Below are 15,834 nucleotides of genomic sequence, written 5' to 3'. Positions count from 1 at the left end.
ATGTATGTCTGTTCTATCTTCGATGCAGATGGGGCTGGGAGTGTTTCCTTAATCCAGTCACCCTTGTCTGTGTCTTCCTCTGCCATTGCTTTGGCTTTGGCTCAAGCAGAGGTTGTGCGCGTTTGTGTGTGCGTGCATGCGTGTTTTCCATGAGTGCTCTGGCCTCGTTCCCCAAGTGCACAGAGCTGGGAGGTGACACTGTTGCATTCAGTTTTACTCCATTAGCTCAAGTGAAAAGGTCGTAGAATCCCAGGGCCGGAAGAGACCTCAGGAGTCATGGAGTCCAGCCCCCTGCCCAAAGCAGGACCAACCCCGACTCAGTCGTCCCAGCCAGGGCTTTGGCAAGTTGAGACTTAAACACCTCTAGGGATGGAGATTCCACCCCCTCCCTCGGGAACCCAGCCCAGTGCTTCCCCACCCTCCTAGGGAAATCGTTTTTCCTAAGGTCCAGCCTAGACTTCCCCCACAGGTGTGTTCAGTGGATCTGAAGGTTATAAACCTGCTGAGGGCCATGTGGGTGTCAGCACGATGCCAATTGGGGGAATTTGATTTTTGAGTTAATTTTACATAAGAATGGCCTTTCTGAGTCGGAACAAAGGCCCATCTAGCCCATTGTCCTGTCTGCCCACAGTGGCCAGTGCCAGGTGCCCCAGAGGGAGTGAACAGAACTGGGAATCATCCAGTGATCCCTCTCGTCACCCATTCCCAGTTTCTGGCAAACCGAGGTTAGGGACACCGTTCCTACCCACCCTGGCTGATAAGTGTTGATGGACCTACCCTCCATGAATTTATGTAGTTCAGTGTTTCTCGACCAGCAGTACAAGTACCGTAAGGGGTACTTGTGAGAAGTCTGGGGGGTACATCAACACAACTGAAATTTGGAGAAAACAGAATTTTTGTTTTAAGGTTTACAGCGCTTTATTATTTTTGTACTTTTTACACCCAAAAATTTAATCGCCCGCCCTGCTACAATTAAGTTGTTTATACAAATGTGTTGTAATGGTAGAAAAAAATGTTGTGTGTCTGAAAACTGCAAGTACTGGGGGTACTTAGATTTTTTTTTAAAAGGGGTACTTTATATAAAAAAAAAGTTGAGAAACACTGATCTAGTTTACATGATTTTACTGGCGGTCAGGATTGGGGAATGAATGTAATCTGTAGTGTTAACCTATACGCTTTTGCTTATCTATTAACTGACTATACTATTACACCCCTATTCAAAAAAATGTTTCTCTATAGGTTTGATACATTTTCCCTGGTCTGTGGTACAGAACTAGCCATGTCTCTTGCCTATGCATGGAAAACCACATTTTTATCTAGTTTTCTCCTAGGGATAAAACATAGTTCACTTCCATGATTGTGCCTTTTCCCCGTCCACACAGGGAAGAGCAGAACCCATTTGGTCACAGCCATGTCGCACAATCCTGCTTTAATCTCGGTTACATAGGAGGCTCCTTGCTGTGCAGACATAAAAATACACTGGACTAGACGATGGCTTAAGATCTGGCTGTAATTTAAGACACATGATGCCTTTATTAAGAAACCTATCATTATTCTTGTGTATATACACACAAGCAAGGGGCTTCAAAGGGTTAGGTTCAGCAGGGATTTGCTTATCTCTGCTGAGAATTTGGACCATGGCTTACAGCTTAATTTGCTGCCTAGAATGAACAGAGCCACTGCTCTCAAGAATGTTGTGAGCTGGTGAGCTTGATTCTAGTTGTGCTTAATTTTTTACATCAGTTATGTGTTCAGAGCTATTTTGGGGAGCCTTAGCTTTATAGTTAATTTGTGAGGGGAAGCTTCTGAGGGGAGCTAATTTGATCCCTTGAAGCAAAGGCTTCCAGGAGGGGCGCTTTCAACAGCTGCATAGTTTTGACCTTATTTTGGTGGCGTCTGTTACTATGGCAGCTATTCAGATGCAGATAGGAAGAAAGTGAAGGGAGGGAAAAGTGGGGTTAAAAGGTAATTTGGCTGGAAAAAAAATGACAAAGTAAATTATTTTTCTCCAGGCATTCATTTCTCACACAAGATTTTGAGTGGTAGGAACTGGACGTGGTAAGCGTTTTGCCAGTATTTGGCAAAAATACCATTGATGGGAAGAAAAATAAGACTTTGTGCCAGAATCGCGCCATTGCAGATATTCCTGTGCTTTCAGCTTCAGGCTAAGGGAACAGCTTGTGGGTACTGCCAGAGTTGTGTTGCCTTCCAAATTCATTGCAGTGTGAAATCACGTTCCAACTGGCTTTACCACTGCTATCCTGAGCTCTGTAGAGATGGTTTGACCCCCATCCACAGAGATTTGTGAGGCTAAAGTTTTGCTGTCAGTGTATGTAGTGTTTGGGACAGACTGTTTAAAAGTAAAGTCCTCTAGACCCCTTAGGCCAAAGTCTCCCCTGGTGAATTGTGACTGATTTCAACAGCGTTACGCTAGTGAAGAATTGACATAATAGACGTGAACGTTAAGTGTTCATTTGGGTGTGTGTCCTTTTAAGCCAATACATGTCCTGGGGCATCCAAGTATTAGAAGTTGGGGGCTGTGGGATGCGTAGCTTAGAGGTTTATTACTAACAATGTGTATACAAAAAAGGATACTAGTTGCAAAGTCTTATTTGAAGTCCTCTCCTCATCGGCTAATTGTGATATGAGAAAAGCAGAGTGATTTATGGTGAAAAAGGAGGAGCTGACTCCCATGAGCTATTAATTATAATGGATTCTTTTTAGTGCAAACTGAAGTTGTAATAAAGAGGGAAGAAAAGTACAAAGTAGAAAAAGCTCAATCAAGATGGAGCATTGCCTGCTGGGACATGCTGTCTCCACAGTTGGCATCTTCGTGTTAGAGATGTGGGTAGTTTCAGGGGCCACATTTTAGAACATGAGCTGCATTTTGGCTACTCAGATTGAAAGGCTGAAGTAAGTGTGTTGTAGTGCATTAATTCAGGTTCTTAGGCTTGTTGGCTTAATCTCTGCTTATGTTTATATATTTCAAAGCGCGGGGGCAATTTGACCAGTCCCTCTTGTCCTGGATTCCATTAAGATGGCATTGTAAAATGGCTATGTTTGATTTTCTACTTCAGTGGAGCAGCGTGACTTCATTGGAGTGGATGACACAGGAAAGCGGTTACTCTTCATGGCTAATGAAGCTGACTTGGATGAAGAACTTGTCATTAAGAGATCCCTGCTTCAGAAGTAAGCCCTCTGGGTACTTTTAATGCACATTTAGCTTGGAGAGGGGAAAGCATTGGGAATTGGACTGATAGAGAGAGATGAACTGAGTTAAGGAGAGGAGCAGGAAAGGAACTTTTCTTGATGCGTGATAGCTGACTCCCACAAATGGCAGTGAAAGCAGGGGTCAGGAAGAATCATAGAATACTAGAACTGGAAGGGACCTCGAGAGGTCATTGGCTCCAGTTCCCTGCCCTCGTGGCAGGGTCAAGTACCATCTAGATCATTGGTGACAGGTGTCCATCCAACCTGCTCTTAAATATCTCCAGTGATGGAGATTCCACAACCTCCCTTGGCAATTTAATGTAGGATTTAACCACCCTGACAATTAGGAAGTTTTTCCTAATGTCCAACCTAAACCTTCCTTGCTCCAACTTTAGCCCGTTGCTTCTTGTTCTATCCTCAGAGGCCAAGGAGAACAATTTTTCTCACTCCTTGTAACACCCTTTTAGATCCTTGAAAACTGCTGTCTTGTCCCCTCTCTGTCTTTTCTTAACTAAACAAGCCCAGTTCTGTCAGTCTTCCTTCATAGCTCATGTTTTCTAGACTGTTTATCATTTTTGTTGCTTTTCTCTGGACCTTCTCCAATTTCTCCACATCTTTCTTGAAATGTGGTGCTCAGAGCTGGACACAATACTCCATGGCTGTGTCTACACTGGCATGAATTTCCGGAAATGCTTAAAACGGAATACTATTCCGTTTTCAGTTTTTCCGGAAAAAGAGCGTCTACCTTGGCAGGCTGCTTTTCCGGAAAAGCCCTTTTTCCGGAAAAGCGTCTGTGGCCAATGTAGATGTGCTTTTCCGGAAAAGAGCCCCGATCGCCATTTTTGCGATCGGGGCTTTTTTCCGGAAAAGACTACTGGGCTGTCTACACTGGCCCTTTTCCGGAACAGTGTTCCGGAATAAGGACTTATGCCCGAGTGGGAGCAGAATAGTTTTTCCGGAAAAGTGGCTGATTTTGTACAGTAGAGCATCGTTGCTTTTCCGGAAATTCAAGGGCCAGTGTAGACAGCTCGCAGCTTATTCTGGAAAAGCGGCTGATTTTCCGGAATAAGTGGCCCAGTATAGACACAGCCCAACTGAGGCCTAATCAGCATAGAGCAGAGCGGAACTAAGTGACTGGGCAACAAAATGTCAAATGAAATTTAATGTTGATAAATGTAAAGTAATGCACATTGGAAAAAATAATCCCAACTAAACATACAATATTATGGACGCTAATTTAGCTACAACTACTCGAGAAAAATCTTGGAGTTATTGTGGATAGTTCTCTGAAAACATCCACTCAGTGGGCAGTGGCAGTCAAAAAAACAAATGTCAGAAATCACTAAAAAAGGGATAGAGAATAAGACCGAGACTAGCTTATTGCCTCTATATAAAACTATGGTACACCCACATCTGGAATACCGCGTACACATGTGGTCTCAAAAAAGATATCTTGGCATTGGAAAAGGTTCAGAAAAGGGCAGCAAAAATGATTAGGGGTTTGGAATGGGTCCCACAAGGAAAGAGATTAAAAAGACTTATACTTTTCCTCTTAGAAAAGAGGAGACTAATGGGGGATATGATGGAGGTCTATAAAATCATGACTGGTATGGAAAAAGTGAATTAGGAAAAGTTATTTACTTATTCCCACAGTATAAGAACTAGGAGTCACCAAATGAAAGTAATAGGCAGCAGGTTTAGAACAAACTAAAGGAAGTTTTTCTTCACTCAGCGCACAATCAACCTGTGGAACTCCTTGCCAGAGGATGTGGCGAAGGCTAGGACTTTAACAGGGTTCAAAAAAGAGCTAGATAGATTCATGAAGGTTAGGTCTGCCAATGCTTATTAGCCAGGATGGGTAGGAATGGTGTCCCTATCCTCTGTTTGTCTGGAAATGGATGATAGGAGAGGGATCACATGGGGATTACCTGTTGTGTCCCCTTCCCCTGGGGCAACTGGTGTTGGCCACTGTCGGCAGACAGGATCCTGGGCTAGATGGGCCTTTGGTCTGACTCATTATGGCTGATCTTATGTTCTTGGAAGAATGACTTCTTGTATCTTGCTCACAACACTCCTGTTAATGCATCCCAGAATCACGTTTGCTTTTTTTGTGTGTATTTGTATGCAACTGTGTCACACTTTTTACTTTTATTTAGCTTGTGGTCCACTATGACTCCTAAATCCCTTTCTGCAGCACTCCTTCCTAGGCAATTGCGTCCCATTCTGTATGTGTGACACGGATTGTTCCATGCTTATTAAACTTCATCCTATTTGCCTCAGAGCATTTCTCTAGTTTATCCAGATCATTTTGAATTATGATCCTATGCTCCAAAGCACTTGCAACCCCTCCCAGGTTGGTATCATCTGCAAACGTAATAAGTGTCCTCTCTATGCCATCATCTAACTCATTGATGAAGGTATTGAACAGAACCAGTCCCAAAACAGACCCCTGCGGAACCTCACTTGTTATGCCCGTCCAGCAGGATTGTGAACTGTTAATAACTACTTTCTGAGAACAGTTATCCAGCCAGTTATGCACCCGCTGTATAGTAGCCCCGTTGAGGTTGTATTTCCTTAGTTTATTGAGAAGATCATGCAAGACTGTATCAAATGTCTTACTAAAGTCTAGGTATACCACATCCACTGCTTCTCCCTTATCCACAAGGCTTGTTATCCTATCAAAAGAAGCTATCAGATTGGTTTGACACGATTTGTTCTTAAGGAACCAGCCAGCATGGATTTGTAATCACCTTATCATCCCTGGTACAGAAGCTAAACTGACTGGTCTGTAGTTTCCTGGATTGTTATTTCCCTTTTTATAGATGGGCACTAGATTTCCCCTCCCCAGTCTTCTGGAATCTCTTCTGTCTTCCATGACTTTTCAAAGATGATACCTAAAGGCTCAGATACCTCCTCTATCAGCTCCTTGAGTATTCTAGGAGCATTTCATCAGGTCTTGGTGACTTGCAGACATCTAACTTTTCTAAGTAATTTTGAACTTGTTCTTTTTTAAAAAATGTAACTACTAAGCCTACCCAATTCCACTAGCATTTACTATGTTAGGCATCCCATCACCACTGGGCTTACAAAAACCGAAACAAAGAAGGTAAGCATCTCTGCCATTTCCAAGTTTCCTGTTTTTGTTCCCCCCTCTTCATTGAGTAATGGGCCAGCCCTGTCCTTGGTCTTCCTCTTGCTTCTAATATATTTGTAGAATATCTTGTTACTGTTTACATGTCTCTAGCTAGATTGAGCTCATTTTGTGCCTTTGCCTTTTTAATCTTGCCCCTGCATTCTTGCATTGTTTGCTTATAACCATCCTTTGTAATTTGACATAGTTTTCACTTTTTATACAAATGCTTTTTGATTTTTATATCATGTAAGATCTCCGGGTTAAGCCAAGGTGGTCTCCTGCCATACTTTTTCTGTGCAATGGAATAGTTTGTTAAAGGCCCAAAAGCAACGTCCCTTTGAAAAACTGCCAACTCTCTTCAGTTTTTCTTCTTAATCTTGGTCACATGGGACCTAACTTACCAGCTCTCTGAGTTTGCTAAAATCTGCCTTCCTGAAATCCATTGTCTCTCTTTTTCTGTTCTCCCTTCTTCCATTCCTTAGAATCATGAACTCTGTGATTTCATGATCACTTTCACCCAAGCTGCCTTCCACTTTCAAATTTTCAACCAGTTCCTCCCTATTTATTAAAATCAAATCTAGAACAGCTTCCCCCAGTAGCTTTCTCAACCTTCTGAAATAAAACATTTTCTCCAATTCAGTCCAAGAAATTATTGGATAATCTGTATCCTGATGTGTTAATTTCCCAACATATGTCTGGATAGTTGAAGTCCCCCATCACCACCAAATCATGCACTTCGGATGATTTTGTTAGTTGTTTTAAAAAAAAAAAAAGTCTCATCCACCTCTGCTGCCTGGGTAGGTGATCTGTAGTAGACCCCTAGCATGACATCACCTTTTTATTTATTTATTTACCATTTTTAAACTAACCCAGAGACTCTCAATCACTTTGCTGTTTTGTACTTACAGCTGGCTGGTGTCCTTGTTTAGTAAAATAATAAGAGCAGGGAATGAGAAAGGGACAAATGTGTTCTTTAAGAAAAACCAATGTGGCTAAATTTAGATGCAACTTAAATTAAATAGTTGATGTTTGTGAGAGATCCACCGATGTAAATGAAAAAATTGTCTAATATCCAAGGCGGCCACAGAATTATTGCAGCTGGCTCTCGATTATCGTGCATACTATTAGAATTGTGTTCCGGAACTGCGATTATTTGTGATCCAACACTAGTAGTTCACTAATAGGGTAGTAAAGAATATTGCAACTGTTATTGAAGGCTTTTCTAGGTGTTTTTGTCATTGCATTTACAGGTGGCTTTGAGATGACAGCTTAGCAGTTGCGGCAACATATGTGACTTTAGTTGACCTATGATTGATTTTACAGATGTATCTCACCAGTGGATTTTTCACTCCTGCTAGCTCACTTAATTTTAACTTCTAGCATGAGAATTATTCAGTATTCATCTTGCAGACCTCAGGGACAGCCGTTGAAGCCCATGCCTTCAGCAGATTTTCACAAGTGCAGCTGATTGGAACTTAATAGTAATACTGATGATGTGCAAGCTGGGATGGACTCTGCCTATCTCTCTGTCTTGCCTGTGTTGTGCAGGCTGCAAAAAAGAGTGAAAACTTACTTTTGTTACTCTGGTCAGCCTGTGTGACTCTGCACGTGTGCAGGGAGACGATCTGTTAAGAAAAGACTTTTTAGACATATTTTGAAGAAACCCATGTTTTAAACTTCACAACACTCCCTTAGGGTCGTTGGGAGCGAATGTAAAATGTGCTCTTTGGAAGGCACAAGTGGCCAACACCTTGGTCCCACGCCCCACTCTGTAGGGGGTACTTCCTGCCACATGGCGTTCTGGAGCACCATGCTGGAGCTAAGGTTCCATACTGACTTGGAGGGGACATCATTGCATATTGAATTACCAGCACCGCTGCTGTTACTCACAGTGGCTGCCAGTGCTTTGTGTACCCCAGTGATTCCAGCTTGGGGACATTTTCAGTCACAGTGGGGTGTACAAAAAGCCCTTTCTTTAAATTTCCCAATGGTGCAAATCCACAGGGGTAACTATGGGAAGATCTCTGAGACTAAATGCTGTCAGCTAATGACATGCCGATCACTGTGTGGTCTAGACCTGTTCTGAAACTAACTTGTTCAAGGCCTGCATTTCTCAGGTGAGAAACAAGCACAACATTTACATTAGCTAACCTTTGAAACCTCTCTTCCACATCATTGCAAAGTAAGAAAAGGGTGTGTGTCCAATCTTAAATCCTGTTGTAGATCACCGTCCTCAGCTAGTCTCTGTTGTGTTGATCGTGCCTTGTTTTTTGGGCTTTCCTTGATTCATGGGATTATAGCCCGTTTTCATGTCGAGGGAATTTCCACGTACATTTTATTCCTCTAGAAAGTGAAATGGAGTTCTTTCTATCAGTACTTTGAAAAGTCATGGTGGCCTTGTTACATGATTGTTGTACTCCAAAAGAAGAAAAAAAACCCTGCAGAAGAATGCTCTAGAAGATACTTGGTTTGCTTTTCATTTTGGTTTGTCTTTGGGAGGGGAAAAAAGGATGAATTTTCTTTTACACCAGGAGAAATTGTCAGAACCTCCTTGACTTCCTTGTTTACCACCCATGGCAAAATTGTAGATCGTATGCAAGAACTGGTCAAAGGACCTTTGCTTCCACCTGTCACAGGCGGGAAGCTCAGTCGACAAAAGAGCCAAAGCTGCGGAATTTAAAACAAAACAAATCAAAATATCCTGGAAAATCTTTTGTTGTGACTTTCCCTACCACTCGATTTCAAGCTGTTAGTTGCTGTAAAAGGGAATGGGAAAGGGGAACATGCAGACCCTTGTGAGTCCCTGTTTATTAAATGTTCATTTGCTCTTAACCAAGAAGGGCTCGGCAGTAACTACATTGCTGCAGAATGAAATATTTTGAGGAGAAGCAAACGTTTACTGAGCAATCTGGTTTTCTCCATAATGTTCAGTTTGGCATAGGATTTCTTTGGAGCAGGGTTCGCTTTCTGCTAGCTGTGGGTAGTCATTGTGGTTATCAAAGTTAAGATGCTCCGCCTTACGTATCAGAATCGATTTTGGATGCGGCTTCTTTGATTGTAGAAGCCACATTTTGACAAAGAATCATGTTTGCCTGTTTCCGATATACCTAATCTCTTGATCAAGGTTTCTCGTCAGCAAACACGTGGCAGGGTCAGATATCCATGTTCTGCCCCATTTGTGGTAGGGATGTTAAAATGCATTTTTTCAAGTAAGCGTGTAACTGCTGAAAGCCCAGGGACATCGGTTGACTGTGTACAGTCACACTTCAACATCTCTGATTTGTAGATGTGTTTATAAAACATCAACTAGGACAGGTAAGCACATTTGTTGAGAGCACGGAAAAGGGAGCGATGCAGTTATGGAAGGAATTTTCAAGGAAGAGATTTCTTGCTTGGGTAATAAGGGCTTACAGAAAAGTTATGCATAAACTATGTGAGCCCTTTATTAGGTGAATTGTGGTACATAGCTGAGAAATGAGGCCCAAAGAACGAAGGAAATGCCGTAGGGGAACTTCTGAGCCAAGCTGGGTCCTTTAGAGAGAAATGAAGGCAGTGTGCTCAGCATCCCTGCAGCCTGAATTCACCAGTTACATCTCTCTGACTTGGGGCTTGGCAGACCTCAAGACTGAGAAAATAATGAGAATTCCATGGGCTTTTTCCCCCTGCAAACGGGGAGGCTGAAACATTTCTTTTCCAAGTGATTACGTGAGACAGGGAATTGTTTGCTCCACCGCGGACTTTATGGTCACACAAAGTAAGATAGTAAAAGACACCTGTTGGAGAAGGTCTAAATTTGGAGCATTTCCTTTTCTTTCCGGGTGAGTCGTCCCTAATAAACCGTCCCTCTTCGTGGGTGTTCCATCTGTGCAAACCCAGGTGCTGTGCTTCTCCTAGAGGATATGCTAATAAATCATCCAGACAGCCTCAGCCTCTCAGTACCTCATGTGCTTCAGACAAAATACCTCATTTATAAATGTCTGTTGTCATTATGGGACGAACTCTGCCGTAACAGCGCAGGCTTGCTTTTAAGATCTTTTTATAATACAAAAAAGGCAGCGGTGTGTGTGGAATCTTCCCTTCCCCCCACACTGAGGATACAAATGAGTGATGTAGTAGCATCACTTTAAAGATCTGCTAATAGGAAAAAGTCCACATTGTGCCTGATGCCTAATGGGAGTTCAGGAAGAGCACGGGTGCATATCATTTCTGTTGTATTGCCGTAAGATCCCATTCTTTTTCTGCTCCTAATTGGTTTTAAATAAGGGGGCTTATAGACTCACTGTTAGTCAGACTGTTTCTGGTCTGTGCAGCGTGCTCCTGTCAGGAAGTTATCTTTCTGAAACATTCCTTGATGCTTAGGGTGTGTCTATACAGCAAAGTTATTTCGGAATAATTGCCGTTCTTCCGAAATAACTATGTGAGCGTCTACACAGCAATTCTGTTATTTCAAAATAATGGATGGCTTATTGCAACTTCTGTAAACCTAATTCTACGAAGAATAACGCCTATTCCAAAATAGCTGTTTCAAAATAAGGAGTGTATAGATGCTCCGCTTCTGCTATTTCAAAATAGCCCCTCACCAGGACCATTCTCAGTTATTCCTCTTGGGGCTCTAAATTGAGATTGAGTGTCTACATTAGGGAAGCCTGCCTCAGCCTGATTTTGAGCCTTCCCTGCAGTGTAGACATTCTATTTTGAAATAAGCTATTCCGGAATAACTGTGCAGTGTAGATGTAGCCTTAGTGTTACTCACCTGCATTTTATCCTCAAAGGTAACTCCATGAGACCGGGAGGTGACATACCTAACAGGAGTCACTGCGTTTGTCTAAAATGTGTTACCCTAGTTTGTCACTGTTTGTTCTCACATGTTGGTAAAATTGGAAGGCTTCAGCATTGAAATTTTCTTTTAAAAAGTCTGTTTTCTATTTGCAAGCAGGGGTGGGAGGGATTGGAAGCCACCACGGAAAGAGGTTTAACGTTGTGGTTCTGCTCTAAAGCGTTACTTTTAAGAAAAATGGGCAAGTCGATATTTGTCTTTTTAGGAACGCTAGATTTGTGCAGTTTGTAGGTAAGAATATTGTCTAACTTATGTCAGAAAGTCGAGCTGCGTTCTTTCTGCTCATGCACCACCGAGAAGGGACGCGTTCTGATTTGAATTCCGTTATTAATGATCCTGTTGTTGAAACATGAGGACAAAAGAATCCTGCTCCATTTCTCAGAGCTACATTTGCTCTGTGGTGCTAACAGCAGTTAGTGTAGTGACATTTTTGCCAGGAAAGTAAGCAGAACTGACTCTGAATTAAACCAGGAGACCAGGGCTACTGAAGAAAGAGCTGCCATTTTTTACATGCTAACATTTCAGAGTAAAACGACACTTAAAACCATGGTATGGCTTTAATCACATTGTTTTACAAATGAATATCTGGCTGAATAGTTCAACAGATTATTGGCAGGTTAGCTGCTTGATCCTACACCAGTAGGGAATCGACGTTCTCAAGGTACTCTTTGTAGCTGTGCTTGCCTGTTCAGAAGCTTCTCAGTTCATTAAATGTAACTGCTATGAGCTAGAAGACATTCATTTTTTTTTTCAAGAAGTCTGCATTTTTATTATGCTTGTAAACTTGATTAACTTTAGTTTGCGTTTCGCTGAAACTATATCGGGGATGTAGATAGTCTCCCACTTCAGACTGACATATTTTTGAATTAATTTTTAATGATTCTTAGATACAGGAGCCAAATAAAAATAATGGAGAAAAAGAGCATTTTTTCCTCTTCAGTGCTGTGTTCTTTTATTTTGTGCCTGTACACACTCATTCCAAAAGCCGTTCACTGAATGTTGAGAGTTGTGTTTTGGCAAATACCTTTGTTATGGATTTGTACAGATGTTGGTGCGTTTTGCTATTCAGGCATGCGGGGGAGAAGGGAGGAGGCATAGGTGTCCGGTGTGGAAGGCAGGGGAAGGCTCTGCCTTCCCAAACCTCCAGCCTGTCCCTGCCCACGCTGCGTCCCCAGAGTGCCTGCAGATGGCATTCTGGGGGTGGAGTGTTGCTGTCCCCCGTGCCTGCCCTCTTGGTGCTGGAGAGGCTGGGCCGGGCCACATGGTGCATTCTCCTCCCTTGCCTGGTGCTCCAGGGAATTGCAGCCAGGGCTGGACAGGTTGGGCCGAGCTGTGTGGCGTGCTTCCCACGTGCTCCGGGGCTGGAGAGGCTAGGCTGGGCTGGGCTGGGCCGGGCCACGCAGCCATGCCCTCCCCTGGGACAGGAGCGAGTGCCCCTCTCCCATTCTCCAGCCCTTGGCTGGAAGGGGGAGCATGTGTACAGCATGCTGCCCCGCCTCCCTGCGGGGGCAGAAAACGGGGAGGGCCTCAGCAGAAGGGGCGAGGCTGAAGCAGAGCTGGGTGGCTGTCTCCCCCAGACCTGCCTTCACCAACTGCTCATGGAGGGGAGATGGCGAGGAATATGGAACACGCCTTTCCTTTATTTCTGAGCGAAGGAGCGTGCCTGCTGCCAGGTAGTTGAATTGAGCCAGATAAAAATAGTGTTCTGGGATGCAGGAAAGGAATCTGGAAATATGCAAAACCATTTCTTGAATGTAGCTGGAAAAAAGTGTGGAGATGAATTCCATGTCATTCTAGGATTCTAACTAGTATTATAAAAAGCACAAGACTGAAAAAGGAGAGGAGAGATTTGGTGCTTGGTTTCTAATTGTTACTGTGTGCGCGCTGAACTGGCTGCTGCTTGTCCTGGTAATGCAGATTATCGCTTGGCTTTCAGCTAGCGCTTGTCCTGAGTCTGTTTATTATTCAGAGTTTCTAGAAGAGAGAAATTGTGTTGCTTAGACCAGTGGTTCCCAATCTTTTTTTATACTGCAGACTGGCAAACACATTCACAAACTTTTGGTGGTCTGGCAATGTTTATTTGCATATTTGCATGTTCATTATGCAAACCGTGAATATTCAAATATGTAAATAAAATGTTGCCTGTCCGCCTAGCCCCAACCCAGCCTTTTGTTCCCCAGTGCCAACACCCTTTGACCCCCACTGCCACGCCCTGTGCCCTTTGACCCTTTAACCTCTGACTCCTACAGCCCATGCCAACACCCTCTTGCCCCATGAACCCGCCATGTCCTCACCCAACATCCTTTTCCTTTTGACTCCACCTACCCTCGAACTTCCCAGAGCCAGGCTGCCCCCTCTAGGGAGCATGGCCATTACTGCTGCGCAGAGAGGGGGAGCGGCCGTTGATGGCAAGTGTGCTCCCTCCTCCTTAGTGTCTCCTGAAGCGCATCTTGTGCCCCCATGGGTAGAAGCAGGGGAGTGCAAAGTCCCAGCTGGGCCACGATCTTACCTGGGTGGGGGGAGGCAGGAAGGCATCTCCTGTTCCACCTCTTCCTGCCGCCACCTCAGCCCCAGTGCTGCTGGCGGGCAAAATCAACCACTATGGCTGCCGGAGCTGAGCCACCACGAACAGCTGGCTTCAGCTCTGGCAGCAGTTCGCTGACCCCAGTGGTTGGGAACCGCTGGCTTAGACATCTTACAAGGCACATGCCCAGTGATAAAATATTTTGCGTGAGCTTATTCCAATAAATGCTTGCACTGATTCTCTTCATTAGCCTATCAGAGGCCGGGATCTTGGAAACTCGGTCAGTATTTTGTTTATTTTAGAGAGCTTTTGTGAGACTAAAATAATTAGCACCATGTCCATGGCCTTTCGTGGTTAAGTAGGATGCTCATCTTTGTTGGTTGTTTTTATGGTATAGTTAAACTCTAATCAACTCAGCTGTTTCTATGAACACTTTGAGAAAAGACACAGAAATATTAAACGTTTTCTCTTTGGGCACAGAGTATATTTGATGTTGTGGAACAGAGCAGCCTGCTGAAATCTGGGGATCTCAGTTTGTGGACTACGTTCCTGAAATAACCAGTAAGTAATAGAAGCACACTGGTATTGTTGTGCTGTTGGGATGGTACACAGTGAGGAGCCAAAGGTAAGAGGTGTTATCTATGCCTGTTTGAAGGCTGTCAGATTCTCCTCTACCACATGGTAGACATGTGTTACTCATCAGTGAATTATGGAACTCCATGACGCAAAGCAGATAGGAATGCAAGGGAGAAAAAAATCACCCAGTTTCAAGCAAAACAGAGGTGAAAAGAGGCATATATGACTCTGTCAAAATTAAAAGGTCCAATTCTTTTTGAAGCTGAGATGCTGAGTCCCAGCTTCAGCCAGAGCTCACGCTTGTCGCTGTCTTACTAGTCTGTACTTTAAAAAAGAAATCTTATTTCATGCCTAACAGAAGGTTTTCAGCCGGCAGGAGGGAAATACCTACGGAATTCCTGAAAAGCACCATTCATCTTTCTCTCACTAAGATATGTTGACCTTTTAAAGAACTTTTTCTGAGACATAGGCATTCAGTCCTCAGATTCACTAATTCAGGGGTAAAGAACAGTGTTACATAATCCTTCAAATGTCAGTTTGCTACACCTATTACATTGTCTACTGGGGCTCTGGATTGTGAATGGCTTGTTCTTTGCAGTGCTAAACTTAGATTATAAACATCCATAATGGCAAAGACCAGAATTCACAGTTAGCTTGTGTAAAGATAGATAAACGTGCCTGAGATGCTCACAAAGTGCGCATTCTCTTTCATTTACAGTAGTGATATAGCTTTTCAAGTGATTCCACCCATTCGGGCTAACATGCTCAGTTCCCTGTCGAATAGCCATTGTGTGACTCCCCAAAAACGAACTCTGCTGTCAATTTCTAGCAATACACAGGAAATGAAGAGCAAAACAGATTTTCCCTTCTCTTACCAACATGTGCTTCCCACGAGTTCTTCCAGTGGCTGGAGTGAATAGCACAGATCTTTTTCTAAAGACAGCATGTCCTCTACGTTCTGTCTCATCCAGAAAATTCTCCATGTGTTCCCTGGCTTTAGATACGTCTCCTTTTTATTTCCTTGTGATGACTCTAGGAAGCTTAGATAGAGGTTTGTTTTTAGGTAACAAAGGCCCTTCTCAAATGATCCAATTGGCCTCTCTTAGATAAAATAAAGCCCTCCTTCCCCAGTGGCTGAGTCTGAAGTACTTTATTGTGTTGTATTTGTGCCCTTCCCCACCTGGGATTCAGGAGATCTCCTAAACTGGATCTCCTAAACGGCAGTGCAGGGCAATGTGCCATCCACGACTGCATTTGAAACCTAATTTACATACATAGTATTATTGCCTAAGGTTTCTGAGTGGTACTTTGCTGACTCGTCCTCTTGAAATCCTTTCATCTGGGAAAAAACCCAGCTCCCTAAATTGAGATGAGTGGGAGCGTGTGGGTGGTTGGCACTTCTGAAAATCTGGCCACTTAGTTGCTTAAATAAGCATTTTGGAGCCTAACTTAAGGCTCTTGCATATAAAGCTTTGGCTGCTAGACCTTAATGGATTCCAACATTTGGATCCAAACCCGTAATAAGCAAGAGCGAGTCACCTTCCAGTTGAACTC

The 15,834-nt window shown here is 43.4% G+C and overlaps 1 protein-coding gene across 3 annotated transcripts in view; it reads left to right on the top strand.

Annotated features, from left to right (window-relative positions):
• EIF2B3 (eukaryotic translation initiation factor 2B subunit gamma) overlaps window positions 1-15,834 on the top strand; it is a 120,394-nt gene that overhangs the window by 24,985 nt on the left and 79,575 nt on the right. For all 3 annotated transcript variants that reach the window (XM_075935854.1, XM_075935853.1, XM_075935856.1), the window contains one exon: window positions 3,078-3,189. In XM_075935854.1, coding sequence (XP_075791969.1) covers window positions 3,078-3,189 — 112 coding nt within the window. The remainder of the gene's footprint in view (window positions 1-3,077; window positions 3,190-15,834) is intronic.

The sequence above is a fragment of the Pelodiscus sinensis genome, chromosome 9 (genome assembly GCF_049634645.1).
Source record: "Pelodiscus sinensis isolate JC-2024 chromosome 9, ASM4963464v1, whole genome shotgun sequence".
In the NCBI taxonomy this organism is placed as follows: Eukaryota; Metazoa; Chordata; order Testudines; family Trionychidae; genus Pelodiscus; species Pelodiscus sinensis.
The sequence above is the reverse complement of the archived record's forward strand: the minus strand, read 5'-3'. Positions and strand labels throughout refer to the sequence as shown.